General features: G+C 38.9%; 1 protein-coding gene across 2 annotated transcripts; it reads left to right on the top strand.

The window, feature by feature from the left end:
* The first annotated feature begins 3528 nt into the window (after positions 1-3528).
* Positions 3529-15891, top strand: LOC120548286 (RING finger protein 122-like). Of its 2 annotated transcripts, none has more exons than XM_039784420.1 (6): positions 3529-4020; positions 9380-9536; positions 10628-10670; positions 10779-10820; positions 11861-11943; positions 12827-15891. In XM_039784420.1, the coding sequence occupies exons 2-6, from the start codon at positions 9385-9387 to the stop codon at positions 12945-12947; spliced, it is 441 nt and encodes a 146-aa protein (XP_039640354.1). In that variant the 5' UTR covers positions 3529-4020; positions 9380-9384; the 3' UTR covers positions 12948-15891. The 2 variants fall into 2 exon arrangements, with proteins under 2 accessions (XP_039640354.1, XP_039640352.1); XM_039784418.1 differs by lacking the exon at positions 3529-4020 and adding an exon at positions 4027-4457.
* Positions 15892-18013: the final 2122 nt, after the last annotated feature.

The raw sequence follows: 18013 nt of genomic DNA, 5'->3' as shown, positions 1-18013 counted from the left end.
AATTTGACTTTTGACAGGACAGAAATACAATACAGAAAACAAAATTAGTCTACTAAATAGTTTGACTATACAAAAGACGGTCTAATGTGTAGGAATTTCTCCCATCTAGCGTTGAGATCATATATCGCAATCAACTCTTTCGCACCACGCAGTTCAAAGTACGTATTACACCTACGGTAGCCTTCACGCTTCAAAAAGACGGTCTCTTGCTCTTTTCAATATCCTTTTTCTTTTTCTGGGCAAAGATGAAGACTCCTGTTGCTGAAATTTAGATTTTGAATACGTGTGGTTCTTCAAACTTGCCGGGGCCGGGAAGATATACCATTTCTATACCCTTTTTATATAGGACTTGAATGTGCAGACAACTACACATAAAAACCAGGGTTTTGTGCATAGAATTATTCATACAGTATGGTTTTATAGTTTTGTTCATGAGCTAGTGTGACATCTCAATTTGCAATTACATGTGATGAACAGTTTAGACTACAATACATGGTTTTGAATCAGTTTAAATGTTATTATTATAACACTAGCCATTTTTGTAACATACAATAAGGTCAGTAGTTGTTAGGAAAAGTAGGATTAATAAAATGTTATAGTCAGTATTTACTTTACACTCACATACTCACACATACCCTTTATTCTGAAATGTCGAGTCCTGCAGGGTGTAGCCTTTATAATCCTTACTTGAGTTAGATGCACAATCTTATGTATTTGCAACACACGTTTAATTCTGTGTTAGTGGAGTTAGTGAGTTTCTGTTTTCTGGTTTAATATGAAGGATTTTGGTTAAAAAAAAACACCACCGGACTGCAGTCAGCCAAATGCTGCACTTCTGCACAGGAGCCACTAGAGGGACCTTTAGTTACTCTGAAGCTCTGAAGTAAGCTTCATATAGGTTATAGCTAAGTCACATTATATTGCTTTGTTAGTTGGGACTTTATTCTGAAGTTTCTAACTGCTAACTAAATGGAAGTTAATTCTTCTCAGATGAAAACATCTACTGAAAACAAAAAGTGTTTTGTTAATCCCCAGTTACCAGAACCCTGTGAATTTGCTGACTCAACTGTGGTAAAGTTAATAAAGTGTAATCATTTCCAAGTAAATAAAGGATTAGTAACACTTTTATTTTATAATTAGTCTACAGATTATGTATCTATTTTGTCGTGCCTCTAACTATTCATACAACTTTACTTGCTTACTATCTCAGTGAGTTTCCATTTTAATTTCATATCATGTATCAAACATAATCAGAACGGGAGCAGATGCGAGCACACACATTTTTTCTTAGAGAAAAAGTATGTCATTTAATAGGTTGTAGTTTTAATTCTACAAAAATGTCAAAGCAGCTCCAGTGGCAGAACAAAACTCATTGGTTGCAATAATCCTTACTTGGCCCCAAACCTCAGGGCACGTTTACCGTGTGTGTGTGTTTGTGTGTGTGTGTGTGTGTGTGTGTGTGTGTGTGTGTGTGTGTGTGTGTGTGTAGTGGTTTAGTTGAACTCTGGAGTGTTTACTCGTTTGGCACAGTTCACTTGGTCAGGTGAAAGCATTTGAAATAAAGTAGCAGCAAAAAACAACCGCAGTAAGAAGCAAATATGAGTCTCAGCTCTCGTCCAAAAGAACTGCATTACGGCTCATTACGGGGTCGAAAAACAACTCAACAAGCTTTAGGAAACATGCTCAAAACATCAGCTTTTGCGTTGTTTCTATGTATTCCTCTTACATCTCACCAGAATGATGAATTGTTCTTTTTACAATCCATCTATCATAGCCGCGCTAACTACCTGAACTACCTGAACTACCTGTCTCATGTTCCTCTCCTATTTACCTATCTTGTTTAACTTTCTGCTCACATGTCTCTCTGTCACATCTTCATAATACTGACTGAATGCCTGTTGGTCCCTATCCAAATGTTTTGACTGATATTGCTTATTAAACCCTGATATCAGGTTTCAGATTGGATTACTTCCAATCGATCTAATACTATGTAATAGGGAATATGATGTATTCACCCATAAAGGGACACTGCATCCATTTAATACTGCCGTTTAAAAGGTTATGGGACTTGTGAGAGACAGATTAAATATATTATATAAATACTGTGTATGTTTCATTAGACTATTACTTTCTATAATGAGTAAACTGAACTTGATTATTAAAATTGGCGAAGTTCCCCTTTAAATCTGACCACTTCCTACTCAAAATTGCAAAATATGGTAATGCTTTATAATACAGCCCACACATTACAGTGTTATTAAGTACACAGGGTACCAATAAAATACATACTGGGTACCTATACTGGGACAAATACAGTATGTAGGTCTAAGGGAAGAACACTTTTTATGTTTTGCCTTAGAATTTTCAAATTACTGAGTACATATTTAAAAATGATGTGGTAGGGTAATATTATCACTGCGTAACAACACAAGAAAAAGACGGGAATGGTAGGTATGTAAGTATATTTACACTCTTAAACAAACCATCAGGACAAAGCATTGGAAATATGGGAGAAAGCTCCTTTATTAATTGGAAGTGCAGTTTAAGTCCAACGAATGTGGGCTGTATTATAAAGCTTGTTCACATTATATTCTTTTGGTATAGAAATCCTCAGAGAGGATACAGTTACACTATCTACTTTTGTGGAAATCATAGGCCGTATTGATTCACTATGGGGTTCCTGGGTCAACAATGTGCTGTGGGCCCCTATTGACACCCCTATTTTTGCACCTTGTAAACCCAATATAAACAGAAATAATAAAGACCTTTGAACTAGATTTTATCTCCGGGCCCCTGTAGAAGGTCAAAGTCAAAGTGAAGTTTATTATCCCGCAAGGGGAAATTCATGCGGTCTGACACAGCTTAAAAGAAAAAGAAACACAACACTGTGGGGCCTCAAGTTCAGGTGCAATGCACATGTCACCCCTAGGCCCCTATCATTTCTGTTTATAATGGGTTTCAGTGGTGATTACATTATTAACAAAGATATTTAGAATTTCTTCACAACTAATTGGTGAACTTTGTATGCCCTGAGGGTCTGGGGCAGTTGTCCACTTTGTCCAATTCGTGGTGCAGCCTTGGTGGAAATGTATTAGTTCCCCATTTGAATCAGATCAGGTTATGAACAAGGGAAGCGTTGTATAAACTAGAGTTGGAATCAACTAACTCTACAAATAGCATGTATTCAATCAACTATATCAGAACTATCATATCAAAGCCTCTCACCACGCCTGTTTCCACATCTGCCTGTCTGCCATCTGTTCTACAGCTACTTCAATAATGGCATGCAGCTGCAAAGGAAGGAGGGGATGGGGGTGGAAGGAAACACAGAGCACAAAAGCGTAAAGAAAAAAAAAAAAAAAAAAAAAAAAAAAAAAAAAAAAAAAAAAAAAAAAAAGAAAGAAAGAGGGGGGGGAGGGAGGGGGGGGGGTGTTTGTTTGTGTGGGTGGGGAAGAAAGAGAGGAAAAAAAAAAAGAAGGAAGAAAAAAAAAAAAAGAAGAAGGAAGGAGGGGGCGGTGAAAGCAGAGCTGTGATGCAGACAGCGAATCACATGAGCAGGGATCTGTTTACAAACTGAGGGCTGTAGAAGAGAAGTGGAGAAGAGAGAGGAGGAGAGTGAATGTGAGAGGAAAAGACAGGAGAAGAGCCTGGATATGCATTGACATTAGCCGCATTGTCTTCCTGTGTTGTATACCTCTCTGTGTTCTTTGTTCAGAGCAGAAGGCTGGGGAAGACAGGAACACTGAGGCTGCCTGCCTGCCACTCTGCCTCTCTGACCGCCTCGTTGGCTGGCCGTGCTGCTGGGAAACCCATCCATGTCCTTCCCTTTGTGTCTCCATAATTGGCAAAGGCAGGTTTTCACAGCGAGAGAAGAATAAAGCGACGTGGAGATCTAAAAAGAGAGGAGAGAGAAGAAAGGAAGGGAGAAGAGAAAAGAAGAGGAGGAAAGGAGGGAGAGCCTCGTGACAATGTTTTGAAGGGGAGGCAAAACAAAAAAGCAGTGACTGCGCTCGGCCAGAGGTACATAACAGTGCTGGATGGGATTTGGAGTATATTTCCTCATACTGTCAGTGACATTGGTGTCTTTTTTTTTTTCTATATCCACAAAGCTCACAGGTTCATCTCCAAGACTGTTGTCTTTGTCTTTCAGTGGCAAATCCTCACTGCAGACTGAGGTTCAAATGAGCAGCTGGTTATTTTGGTAATGTCCTCTGGAGAAACTGGGAGTCTCTAATCAGTTCTGCTTACTCCAGACCACAGGGATTTAAGCCACTGCACATTCTCTCAACTATCAGGGTTAAACTAAGTAGTGGAAAAGTAGTGGATGTACAGGGCAAAGCTTGTGCTTTTGTGGAAACCAGACTTTGTGATATTGGAGAGATCATGACCCCAAAGATTTTTTAGGTTTACCAACCGAACATTCGCACATTTGATGCATCCACTCCCATGGTGTAACGGTAAGTGTCCTGGAGCAGGTTGCACAGGTTTTTCGTAAGTTCAAACTTAACCTAGCATTAACATAAGTGTTTGCTAAACAAGTTGTGAACTAGTTCTATTGCGTTACGTATGTGCTTCGTCCTCTAACAGGCTTTGCTGTAGGTTTACCCATTGAGGGTATATATATATACATTTCATGCCATATCATATAAAACACCAGCACACCTTTTGCTGGGCTCTCTTTCACTCAGACACATTGAGTGCAAACACAGCACTCGGTAAAACCTTCCATCACCCTCTGGTGTTGCTGAGATGTCCCCCTAAGCAAGTCCTGTTGTTTCTCGTGACTATTTCAGCCTGCTCGCTCCCTCTGCTGGGAAAGGAGGCATCTGCTAACTAGCTGCGGTACTATTACCACAAAGAAGATAACAAGCTTGTCTGTGAGGAAGTTCCTGTGTCTTTGACGACATACCAGACACTTCTGCTTACTGCTAGGCTAGTGTCGCTCAGGCTACGTCACTAGCTGGCCAGTTCTAGCTACACAATGACATGCTACAGTTGCTTTTGCTAATTTGGCTTAGCAATAGCCAGCAAGCTGCTTCCCTCACTGGCTCGCTTGACAAGGTAACATACATTGGTTGATGTTCACTGCTGGCTTTGTTGCAACGGCCTTTTGTTGCTGGTGCCCAGCAGAGGTGTCAAAAGTATTCACATTCATTACTCAAGTAGCGGTCTAGATACTAGGGTTTAAAAAAGACTTCTGTAGAAGTTGAAGTATCAACTCAAGCTTTTTACTCAAATAAAAATGTAAAAGTACTGGTTTCAAAACTACTTAAAGTATAAAAGTAAAAGTAATGTAAGGGGAAATACAAAAACATTAAGGACAAAAGCTTAGGCCGCGCCACAGGGGCCTATAGTGCACTACCCCACTTCCACACAAAAAATATTTTTCTAAAGGCCATAACGACTATAATGTTATATTAAAATGTTAATGTTGAAAAATTTGAGATGCACCTGTTTCAGCCGCATTTATGCCCATTGAAAATGAACGCATTTTAGTACAATGCAAATACATTAAAGAACCATATATGTGTACTACTGAGCATTAACATGTTTCATGGAGCGGAAGATATGACTAGTTACCTATAAGTATTGTAATTAGCTCGTGGTACTTGGGTGCGCAGAGCTTGCAGCACATTCAAAAGGAGTTGGTTTTGCATCCAACCATTTTGAAAAATTATTCCATGCACAGCCAGGGATGTAGAAGGGTTGGCTGGTCTTCCTGGCTACCAACTTCCTCTCTGGTGCTCGGTTGGGACATTTCACTCAAGTTCTCTTGAGTCTCTGCCACAGACATCTTCGTACTAGGCTACAAACGGACATCTTCGTACTAGGCTACAAACGGACATCTTCGTACTAGGCTACAAACGTCTGCTATTTTCTTGCTGGAGCGTGATGTGATTTGTGTCGTGCAGGTGCAATGGATCGCGTACAAACCAATAGGGTGTCCGAATGGTATATGTTTATACTTCTCATCCAACCACAACCAAATTCACTCTATTCGGATGGCGCGATTTATCTGGATAGGTTTTTGTTTTTTTTGTGTTTTTTTTGAACGATGACAAGCTGAACTGAAATAGGAGTAACGAGGCTATTTTTTAAATGTAAGGATTAGAAAGTACAGATAATTGTGTGAAAATGTAAGGAGTAGAAAGAAAAAGTCTGCTGTAAAATAATTACTCCAGTAAAGTAGATATCCAAAATAGGAGCGTAAGGTAACAAAGTATTTGTATTTTGTTACTTGACACCTCTGGTGCCCAGATGGCGGAGCCAACTTCTGAATAGAGATGGCCCGATACCATTTTTTTGCTTTCCGATACCGATTCCGATACCTGAACTTGCGTATCGGCCGATACAGCGCACCGATCCGATACCAGTGTGTCATATATTTTATTATGTTTTAACAGCTGTATACTACTATCCCTGTATGGATGTGATATGATTTCTATCTTTGTTGTTGGTCTGGCTCAGGTTAAACTCTTTGTGAAACATGAACAAACAATGAATGCCACAGAACTTTCTTTTATTATCCAGTTTGACAGTCAGTTATAACGGAAAAAGAACATAAATAAACTAACGTAGATTTTCTTTAGGGCTTTATTACGTGGTATCGGATCGGTGCATAAACTCCAGTACTTCCCGATACCGATACCAGCGTTTTAGGCAGTATCGCAGCATCTCTACTTCTGAATTTGATCTTTTCGGTCCGAAAACATTTGGAAAGTTAAGAACAATTTCACAATTAAATCATTTAATCCCCATTCAAGTTAGTGAAGCGCTAAACTGGAAGTAGCCGGCCCAGCCAGCAGAGGTCTCTAGCACGCCGATCATCTGGATAATTTTTGACTCCATGATGGCTTCATGAGCCACTCAACAACTCTGATAGGAATGAACGGGGCTCTGCCTCGAACGCTGTATCCAGTTCTTATAATACATCCATGGGTTAAACCAGTAGTGAAGCCCATAAGAGGTCTATGCACATACTCAAAGAGCTGGAGTTACATCCAGGTAACTACTATTTCTTTTGCTGAGATTAGTTGTTACTAAATGTTAACACCCAGTAACTGCCAGGTGTAACTGTCAACTAACTGATAAAGTTTCAGAAGAACTTCCCACACCACTGGATTTATAAATAGCTGCTACAACCCAATCCTAATTTTATACACAAAGTTTTGACATGACCAATAAGAACCATGATCATAATGAGTTTATCAGGCCTATGTGTTTTACCACTGACATGACCTCAAACATATTCCAAAAAACAACTGAGACCTCTGAAGGAAGTTGTTATACAGTCAGGTTCTATCATTTTCCAGCCAAAGTTACTCTTCCTGTTTACCAGTATTCAGACAATCCTATGATTTGCACAGTGGCCTACCTTTTAGTGCTTCACTATCAATGATTTACTAACGTTGTGCTAAGATTACATCTGCTTCCTCCTTCACCCAAACCTCTTGTCAAATCCACCCCACCTCCCAAACTGTAAAAAAGAAGATTGCACCCTCCTTCCCTGACCCCTGTCCATTACAGAATTACTTTTGAACCAGGAGGTCACCATCACAGTATAAGTTGTGCACTTAAGCTTAAGAGTTAACTACTGTGGTTTGAGGCTGTATAGTGTGGAATGAAAACTTACAAGTTCAAGCCCCTCAGGCTAAACCCCCCTCCCCGTGCCCAAACTCCAGCGAGTAACAAGTCTTAGGCTAAGTCGCGGACTAGGAAGTGGAAGACATACATTCCTGTGCGACGTAAGGATGGTTGTAAAAGTTCATATGAAAGTGCTTTGCAGGGCTGGAAAGGTTGAGGATAGTAAACACCAGTAGAAACAAGAATCTAAGATCTCCTTTTTTTTTTTCCTTTAACAACATTTCTACATTAATTATACGTAAGTAAAAAGGTAGTAAAGCCAATTGCAGTTAAAAGAAAAAAGTGTCAAAAATTATTTCCACAACTCAGTTCTCTCCCTTTCTCACTCACTTCTTATTTACACATAAAATTATAAATTAGTCACCTCCATAGCTGTTATTACACACTGCCTTGTCCACAGATGCACTTCAATCTGAACTTTCACCCAAGTTCAAAAACTTTGTGCAGCTCAAGAATCCTGAACGTGTAAGCAGCATTGCATTGCAATTTGAAATATGAGGCTTCACAGATGCAGTTTGGTGCGTGTGCGCCAGGCCTTACAAGTTACACAGATACGTACACCGCATCCTCGCCATAGGAGTTGGACACAGACAGGGTGATGTATGATGGGATACGTTTGGCATGAAGACCTGTGTGGACCATGGAAACAGAATGGCAAAGCTCTGATAGAGCTAAGTGGGCTAATATCCCAACAAGCGGACACAAAGATTACAGAAAGGGCCATTGTAGACGACCTATGCTCCACTAAGAGTGAAGGGGTTTACTGTAACTTATCCATCTGGGGACAATCAAGTATGTCATTCCCTTGCACAATAATCTTATCCACCAGAGCTACACCTAAACCTAATTCTAACCTTATAGATTTATAGATTTTTAGAAAGGCTAAAATAAAGTGTCAAAGTTGTAGGCGACCATCTTTGTGCACGTTGGGAACCCAAGACAGGAAAGAAATAGTCCAATAATCAGATCATTCATGAAGAAATGAAACATGGAAGCTCACCCACACTACTCTAAATGTATGCTACTAACATCATTCAAAGTGATAAACAACACCACTAAATCTCTCAAAGCTTTCAAATGGATTCACCATCTTCAAATGCCATGTGTAAAACACTCTTTATGCACTCTGTGTGGAAATTCATACAATTTGTCTTTGTCATTTCTGCTGAGTTTCTAAATGCCACATTGATGTAGGCTACATTCCTTACATGTCAATCAACTGACTGTAGCTTTGTTTACGGCAGCTATTCATGTTTAAAAAATGACATTTTCATATTTTGTCAAAATGCATTCGAAAAAGTGAATGTGTAATTGCACTATTGCCAACGTTAGGCTTTGTGCATGAGTGCCTTGTTCTTTGTGCGAAGACAAACTTGAGATAGTTTGGACTCGCTTACTGGCCAATGCCAACCTTTCATGAAAATATATGTTGATAAGATGCAGTTTGATAAATATTTTATGTCAAAGTTGTTAATACTTCAGTGTGTAGGAAGGTTGCCTACACACAAGTATGCATGACTATTTGTAATGGTATAAATACATAGTCAATGGATAGTTCAGAATGTCTTTTACTAAATGCTGTTTTAGAGGCTTTTCACCCTGACAAGAATCTGAGGGAAATGCATTTTCTCATTATAAAATGCACCTGTGATTGCTGTGGTGGTAAAGCTTCAGCTGTATCGATAAAATATCTTTTGCTCCTGTTTACATTCTGTCATCTTTTTTTTCCTGTCAGGGTCTATGTGTGACGTTGGATTGCAGAACTCCGACCCTTACGGCAAGATGACATCTGAAGAGCTCTTCCACCTCCCGCTCAACATCTATATCATCATCCTGGGCATCGGCCTCTTCATCCTCATGCTCACCCTTTTCTTCTGTTGCTACCTGTTCAGGTACAACACAACAGACATGGCTGGGTTAGAGCTCCTGTACAGACTGTACTGTGTCAGACTGCTGTACTGGACTAGTGTAAAAATCAGACATAACTCAGTAATTTCGTGCACTTCTCACTGGAGACATCGATCCAGTTTAACTCCACAGTCTGTCAAATATGCAGTGAAATCTGCCTCAAAGGAAATTTGTCATTTTGAAGCTCTCACAGATCATTAACCTGAGTGCCTCACATAAGTTATTTTCTGATCTTCTGATCTATTCTTATTTATTTATTTTTTCTTTACAATTTTAGTTAGTGATATTCTGTATTTTTCTTTCAACAACCCTCCTTGCATACAATATAGCTGTTTTTCTTACCCGTAGAGGGGGAGAGCAAAATATCTATACTCAGTAGATAAAAAATATTTGAATGAACTACAGTTTGTTGATTCTGGTAATCTGTCAATGCAGAGGTCTGTCATTGTATTACATGATGCTTTGTTTGTTATTTGACAGAGGTTCAGGTGAAAGCTGCTAATATAAAGGCAATTACAGACAGCTGGATTAGATCAGTGAACTGCTGTCAACCTCTGGAAAAACCTGTTCAAAGTTTACCTTTGCTAAGGAGGTTATGCTTTGTTGATTTATTTGGCCGATATCTGAAGATATCTGACCAACCTGTTACGGATTGTGGGCTTATTTGAAGTTGGGAGAAATGTTTAGTGTTAGCAAAGTCAGAAGCCACCAAAGTTTTTAGTTGAGTCAAAGTTTCACTTGTTCACTGTTCACATAATAACTGTAATGCATTTACGCTTTCAACAATTTATGATCAACTTAATAAAACAGAATTTCAGTCAGAATTCTATTACAAGGGCACGTTCTTGAAAGTGTTACAGATCTGTTCGTGGTGAGTGTACACTGTAGATGCACAGGCTGTTACTTGAATTTGGCATTGTGTGAATTCCAGGGCTTCTTGACGCAGTATCTCAGCTGATTCCCACAGCATGACAAGACGTGTCCTGAAGAAGACAGATATGGAGCACCAGGCACATAATAGAATTTTTTTAATTCTAAATTACAGCATGATAAGTTAGTTTTTTGTGCCCCACAGGCTCAGGAGACAAGGTGTAAGAGAACAGTTCGGCTACAATGAGGTAATGTGTTAATAAATATCCAGTTTGACTAGTGTCAGATTGTCATTCATACTATATTTATTTGCTTTTTTTGTCTGCATTTTGTCACAAATCTGTTCTTGTCAACAGGTTGTTTTGAAAGGAGCGGGGAAGAAACTGAGCCTTCTTGGTGTAAGTTGAATACGGAGTTAATGGGAGCACAATGCTAACTGGCTAATGGGACGAAATGAATGTGGAAAACCTACTGTGTGTGACTCAAATATTTAAAATGTATCAAAATTAAGTGATGGCTACAGTTTTCAGTAACACATTTACTGCTGTGATGAGCTACAGTGAATCTGTAATTTGCTAGAAAAACAAGTATTTTTCAGTTATTCCTGTTGGCAAAGTTGTCAAATTATAGCGTGAAAAAATATTGCACATGTAATCAACGTCTGAGTTACTGCTGTAACTGAAGTTCAGGGGATAACCACGCAACCAAACATTATATATTACTTTCTATGATTTTCCTTTTACCATACTTCATTTAGGCTATTTTTGAAGATGGTTCTGTCTGCTTGGCTAGACACAGCAGCCAGCTACTCCCTGGTACACTGTTGCAAATACGTGACAGTTCTTCTGGCTGTCCCAGTTCCATACTACAAAATAATTGTTTTTGGAAAAGTGAGAAAAATTGAGTGGTGTTGTAAGACAAATTCACACAACAGAAATAGGAGCTACTCACAGCTAGCAGCACAATGTAACTCACAGGAATCACAGGAGAAGATCTCCAAAAAAAACAAGTATTTAATCTTTGGACAATAATTTTTGCTTTATCTTTGCTAAACTACCAACATTGAAATTGGCAGGAGGCTAGTCTGACATAGTAGTTAGGGTTAGAGTGTACATTTTCTATCATTGCCTGGATGTTAAAAAGGGTAACGTTTATTTCTTATACTAAATGCAAAAACAGAATATAGTTTTGTACATACTGTTGATATGAATATGGGGTGATTAGGCACTTATCAAATTGCAGTGCAGTCATGGAAAGTTTTTTTGGGGATTATTTTAGCAAAGAATCACACAGTCTAGCTGCTGAATGGATGCATTATGGTTCTGTCTTTGTAAATGCTGTTATGATAGTGCTTGTATAGGGACATTCTGTATTAGCGGTAAATAGTTCAGGTGTCGGTTATGAACTGATTTCATAACCTGTCATTTCCCCTTTTCAGCAAACATGTGCCGTGTGTTTAGAGGAGTTTCGCAGCAGGGACGAGCTTGGAGTGTGCCCATGTTCCCATGCCTTTCACAATAAGTAAGTTCTACAGCCCTGCTTGGTCATTTTCAAACTTTGATGAGATTGGACAGCTGACTCCGTATTTGTGAACATGCAAAATGTATTTCAAAGCTACAGTCAATTTAAAAAAAACTCCAGACTTGATTCATTTGTTTAGCTGTTTCACAAACTGGTGATCACGCAGCTAATTGTATTGACTCATGCATGATGCATGACTGAAGATGCAAACAGTCTTCCATTGAAACCATGTGAAATAGCACTTTTGGAACAGCCATTGGGTCTGCAAAATCCATTGTCATTGGCACCATAGGCCTCGCTTTTAAAACCACTAAATATTATTCTAGCCTTGGTTTCTTAACATTTTGGTAAAGACTTTGCGATGTGCAACAATCCTGACTAACCAGTTTGAAGGAGTGACTCAAAAATAATTACACTTTTAATGGACTTCTGCCTTCAGGTTAACCGATGAAACAGTCAGAGAAGTAATGAAATTCAGGAAAAAGTTATTGAGCAAGTTTTTCTGCGGAAAATGAAGAGCAAATTCCTGACAACATATGTCCTTACATGTTTGAGCATGAGCATGCTTTAAGCAACAGAGACCTGTTTTTGCCCCACAGCATAGGTGTGACATTAGACATTAACAGTGCTTTTCGACCGGTTTGCTCATCCTTCTGACTGACACTTCTCTACCTATATCACCAGTACCTCCTGCACTGTGTACATATCCTGTACGTCTGTCTGCTCAGTCCTGTTTTACAACTGTTATTTAAGCAGTTTGAACTTCTTTTTCTTGTGATTCATAAAGTTTCCACCTGGACCCATCTGTATAATTGTTCATACTTTGTCTTCCTTTGAAATGACAAATTAGGTAATATGTCTCTCATCTATCTGCTTTTCTCAGGTGTCTGCTAAAATGGTTAGAGATCCGCAGTGTCTGCCCCATGTGCAACAAGCCCATTTGTCGCCTCCAGCCTAACCCCCCACAAGCACCTGAGCGGCCACAGAGTCTCCTGGAGGTCTGAGAGGGGAACATATGTAACAAAATCACCTCTCCAGATAGTTGACACGTTGTCACCTGTAGTTTTAGTAATGCAAACATTTCTTCAAGGCAGAGCTACTCTGGAAGTAGAACTTATATAATTGTCTGAGTTAAACAGTAAGTGCAGAGCCTAAGGGGCCTACCTGGTAAACTATATGGGGGAGATTGTAACACTGAGACAGAGGTGGTAATGCTAATTCATGATTAAGGCTAACTATCAAGCCTAGATACTGCAATCTTCAGTACATAGCCAGATGTTTAAGCTAAGTGCCTTAAAGCTGCAGATCCTCTCAATGAGAGTTGACACCCGTCAGCACTGGGCACAATGATGAGGATTCATGCATGCATGGAATCCAGTTTACTCCTCATTATAGATAAGTTATGTAGGAAATGGTGAATGAGTTGTGGGCAATTGTCCTAAATTGTCTGGCGCCACTTAACTGCCAAGCTAACAGTGAGACATCCATCCTAAACTCCAGGCTTCAGAAAGCTCCTTCTCAATTCTACTTTAACATTTGTTCCACAGTCTATTTTGGTAACAAGATTACCTTTTTAAATGGGCTTCAGTTTACTCACTTACTTGTCTTGCAGCAAAACTGTGGTTAGCTTCGCCCACTGAAGTTTGATTTGGTTATCTGTTGAGGGGAAACTTTGTGGGGGAGATAGTAATGATTTACAGCACCACATGTGACATCAAGACATCAGCATTTACCATCAACATTATGGCATCATTACCAAAAACATATCGCTGGCATCATTATCAGAGAGAGATAATACCAGCTAGTTGGGAAATGTTCCAATTCCTCATTTAAGTGGGGTCAGATTAGACAGCTTCTATTTGTCTTCTACTTCTGTGTCACCCAAACAGTTGTGTTGGTTCCTCAGCATGTGGATTGTTACTGCTGTAACCCAACTAAAAAAAATTATTTCTGCCTCTGAGAAATGTCAGTCCGCTCATTTTTTTTACTTTTCTCAACAACAAAAAAAATGACATGCAGTGCCACATGAATATGATGTGTCTCAGTCTTTCACCGCAACTTAAGAGCCCGAAGCTTAGAACGAAGAAGATTCAACCCCCTTTGGGTTATTGCTGCCCCAAAGTTGATGGTAAATGCAGAGACTGTGATGAAAGATGTGCAGTTGTGGACAAGATGTCTTTTAACAAAACAGGACAATTGTAAACTAACAGGAAACATGGCTATGTGTATTTTACCTATAATCTTTCATTGTCTGAGCTAAATGGCAAGACATATATTATCATATGGGACCTAATAGAAACTACAGGCAACTACATTCAGCTACAATAAATGGCCAACCAGTACATTAACACATACATTTTAAGTTATTTCTAAGAAAGTGTTTTGTATCACAACAGGCTTTCAGTCAAAGGTATTGTGCGTCAGTGATGCTAAAGCACGTTGAATGTCATTTGTCAGTAGTAATAGTTGGATGTCATTGTTGCCAGTGGGACAGATGACATCTTAGCTCCGCTCTGTACTGTGGTGATATAAATAGACACACTGCACTGATATGAAGAGCCTGTTTCTTGTCTGAGTGAGATGCACCATTAACAGCATTCTCTGTATGTACCATGTAATATATTATGAGTACTGTGTAAATTGTAAATGCAATTTTATGATTTTAGAAAAAAATATATAACCAGTGTTTTGATATAGTCATTTGGATCCAAGTCTTTTTTTTCTAGTTTTGCTACATGTTGACACTTGAAACTGTTCATTTGTATGCTGTCGTTATCTACGGAAGGTTAAGCTATTGTGCTATTGGTGCCCTATCTTTGTTTTAGGTGGTTTTGGTTGATCTTACCAACTGTGTGTAAATGTGACAGAAGGATTTCCACCAATAAGGTGCCACCTCTGATATAAATGTGCCTAAAAAACATCTTCATACCTTAACTCAAAAATAGTTGTTTTTATTCATCATTTTCCAATAAAATTCCAGCAGGCTGTGTGCTGTGAGGGTAATGCTAGAGTTACTGCTACAGGTAATTACGACCTGTTTTTATTTGATATTGTTTAGCCATGGTAGCGCTGCGTAAGTCCAGGGATGGCAACGTCTGTCTGTTGGTCAGTCAGTCGATCCACCATTCTGGTCCAGGCTGAACATCTCTCTCTCTCTTAACTTAACTACTGGATGAATTGTCATTACATTTTGTGCAGATATTCGTGATCCACAGAGGATAAATCATACTGACTGCTACCAATAGTGGATCCCGTGACAGTTTTCTCCAGCGCCACCATGAGGCTGACATTTTTTTTTGTGAAATATCGTGATGACTTTTGGATGGATTTTCATTGCATTTGAATGAACTGTAATAACTTTGGTAATCGCTGAACATTTCCTCTAGCGCAATACTATAATGTATCCAATACTTTGGTAAATGACCAAATACATGTAAACCTCATGAGATTCTCCATCAGCCTCAGCTGTATAGCATACTTTGTGTTAACTATGTTAGCATGCTGACCATAGACGGTATAAAATAGATGCTAACACGCTAAACAAAGATGGTAAACATTGGGCTATACCTGCTTAACATCAGCATGTTAGCATTGTCATCGTAGGAATGCTGACATTCACATTTAGCTTAAAGCACCCATCTGTGAAAATAATCTGCTCCTGGAGATCTTGTGCAAGGTTCTGAGAGAAAGCTGAATAATACTTTGGACTAAACAACCAAGTCACATTTTCTTGTCCAAGACCAATTCCTACAAGCTCTTTTATGAGATTGACTTCTTATCCCTTCATATGAATTCCCAGAAATACTACAAAAGACACTTGGCTGCAGAGCAGTTTTTACAACTTAACTTAAACCAATAGTGAATTCCCAATTTATCCCACCTAATTCTCAATGGGGCTTCCCACACTTCCACGTGAAAGTTTAACTAAATTAAAGTGCTGAGAATGTCTGGTCTTTCTGTTGGGTTCTTTACGATGTCACCACAACAAGTAAAGTTATCATGCACGTATGAAGATGCCCATGACGGCACACACATGCACGCACACACGCACATGCACGCGGACACACACACACACACACACACACACACACACACACACACACACACACACACACACACAAACACACACACACACCACAGAGACAACACAAAGCTATTACACACAGTGAGTAGATGTCGGGAAATTCCCTGTTCAGACATGACATCAGGGTATTAGCACAAGAACACAAGTGTGTCATGAAAGGTTTCCAAAGATGCAGATCTTACATTATTGACATTAACTAACTGCATGACTCCAAACACTAAGAGGCGGAAATCCCATTTGACTACCCAAAACACAGCATTACAAATGTGGTCAATTCTAAATTCCCACAGACATCTGTTGGCAGATAGGAGGTAGTAGTCTGCACTATATCACAAAGAAATCTCCCAAAAGTAAATATTTAACCACAAGAAGTCCTTGATATGAGTGAGCATTTAGTGTTCTGCACATAAACTGCCTGTTTAACTCTAGTGGAGGGAATGTTTAGAGGATAAAGAGGAGTATCATGAATTGAGATGACTGATCCATCACTGCAAACATCTCTCACTAAACCTCTTTGCAAGTCAAGTCGAGTCAATTCTATTTACATATATTTTTAACACAAATTTGCCCCAAGGGGCTTAACAATCTGTACAGCATCCTTTGTCCTTAGCAGCTCGATTCGGGTCAGGAAAAACTTCTCCACTCACTTTTTTTTTGCCACACACGCAGTAACCGTTGGTAATACTTCTGTGGTGCGTTTGATTCAGCTGCTAATACCTGCTGTTGGTCTTCAGACAATGAAGTGCAAAGATTTGAGATGCTACTGCAAAACAGAACAGCCTGCATCATCTTCTCACACACTGGCTGATTCAGTAACACTAAAGCAGACAGAGGTGAAGGTGTAATGCTGCAGGTGCTAGATAGATTAAAATGGGGAGTGAAAAATATGATTACATCTGAAGACACTGAAAGAGTTCAAGTTCAATAGGTGGACTTAACAAAGTTTTTTGGTTTGATGGTCTTCCTCAGAATATCTACAAATGTAGATATGATAAATGGCTGATAAGTGAATGAGCTCACCATCCTCGTCTGTATAGCAGTGATTTAGGAATGTTTTTTTTATTCATGCCGCTCCATCAGAATGCATGCAAACACATTAGCTATAAATGATGCTTTGTAGAAGGTGCAAGTTGTTTTCCTCTAATATTAGGGCTTAAGTGTTCATCTGTCTTTCCAATGTAAATACAAAATGCACACTCAAACATGAAGAATATACGGTCAGTATCACAACAATCAGCCAGCTTAACCATTTCAATTCACAGCACCCTGCATGTAGTTACAGACTTACATTCATTAAAAACTCAGATGTCATGGCCATAAATGCAGCAGCAATTGTACTTTTTGGAGCCAATGTCCTGCAATACATGAGGATGAGTTATCATCAGGAAGGCTTAAATCCAATATAATGACTACGGATGGTGATGGGTTTCCCATTTCCCATTTCCCACATAAAACATAATGTAAATTGTGTCCTGAAGGAATGTCTGTGCTGCTTAGACATGTTGCTGGGGTTGTCTATTAGGGGATGTCCTGACTCTGGTGGGCATGTCACTGCAACATTTAACACAAAATTCACTGTGACTCTTCCTGCATGGTTGCCACAGAAAGAAAGAAAGAAAGAAAGAAAGAAAGAAGAAAAGAAAGAAAGAAAGAAAGAAAGAAAGAAAGGGTTGCGCCTCCTGGAGCTAATCCTCATATCATGTAGGCTTTGTTATGAATTTTTAATTATTTAAGTAATAAAGACAGTAATATACTATATATATATATATATGTATATGTATATATATATATATATATAAACTTCTGTCTAAAGTAATAAAGACAGTAATATACTATATATATATGTATATATATGTATGTGTGTGTGTGTGTGTGTGTGTATATACACACACATATATATATATATATATATATATATATATATATATATATATATATATATATATATATATATATATATATATATATATACGTATCCAATACAAT

This window comes from Perca fluviatilis, chromosome 19 (assembly GCF_010015445.1).
Source record: "Perca fluviatilis chromosome 19, GENO_Pfluv_1.0, whole genome shotgun sequence".
Taxonomy (NCBI): domain Eukaryota; kingdom Metazoa; phylum Chordata; class Actinopteri; order Perciformes; family Percidae; genus Perca; species Perca fluviatilis.
This window is presented reverse-complemented; position numbering and strand designations above follow the sequence as displayed.

Excerpts from the sequence above, each read along its gene's own strand:
- LOC120548286 (XM_039784418.1), top strand. The coding sequence starts at position 4,433 with ATGCATCCACTCCCATGGTGTAACG. Across the intron at positions 9,537-10,627 it reads TTCTGTTGCTACCTGTTCAG|GCTCAGGAGACAAGGTGTAA; the intron begins GTACAACACAAC and ends TGTGCCCCACAG. Across the intron at positions 11,944-12,826 it reads TCCCATGCCTTTCACAATAA|GTGTCTGCTAAAATGGTTAG; the intron begins GTAAGTTCTACA and ends TGCTTTTCTCAG.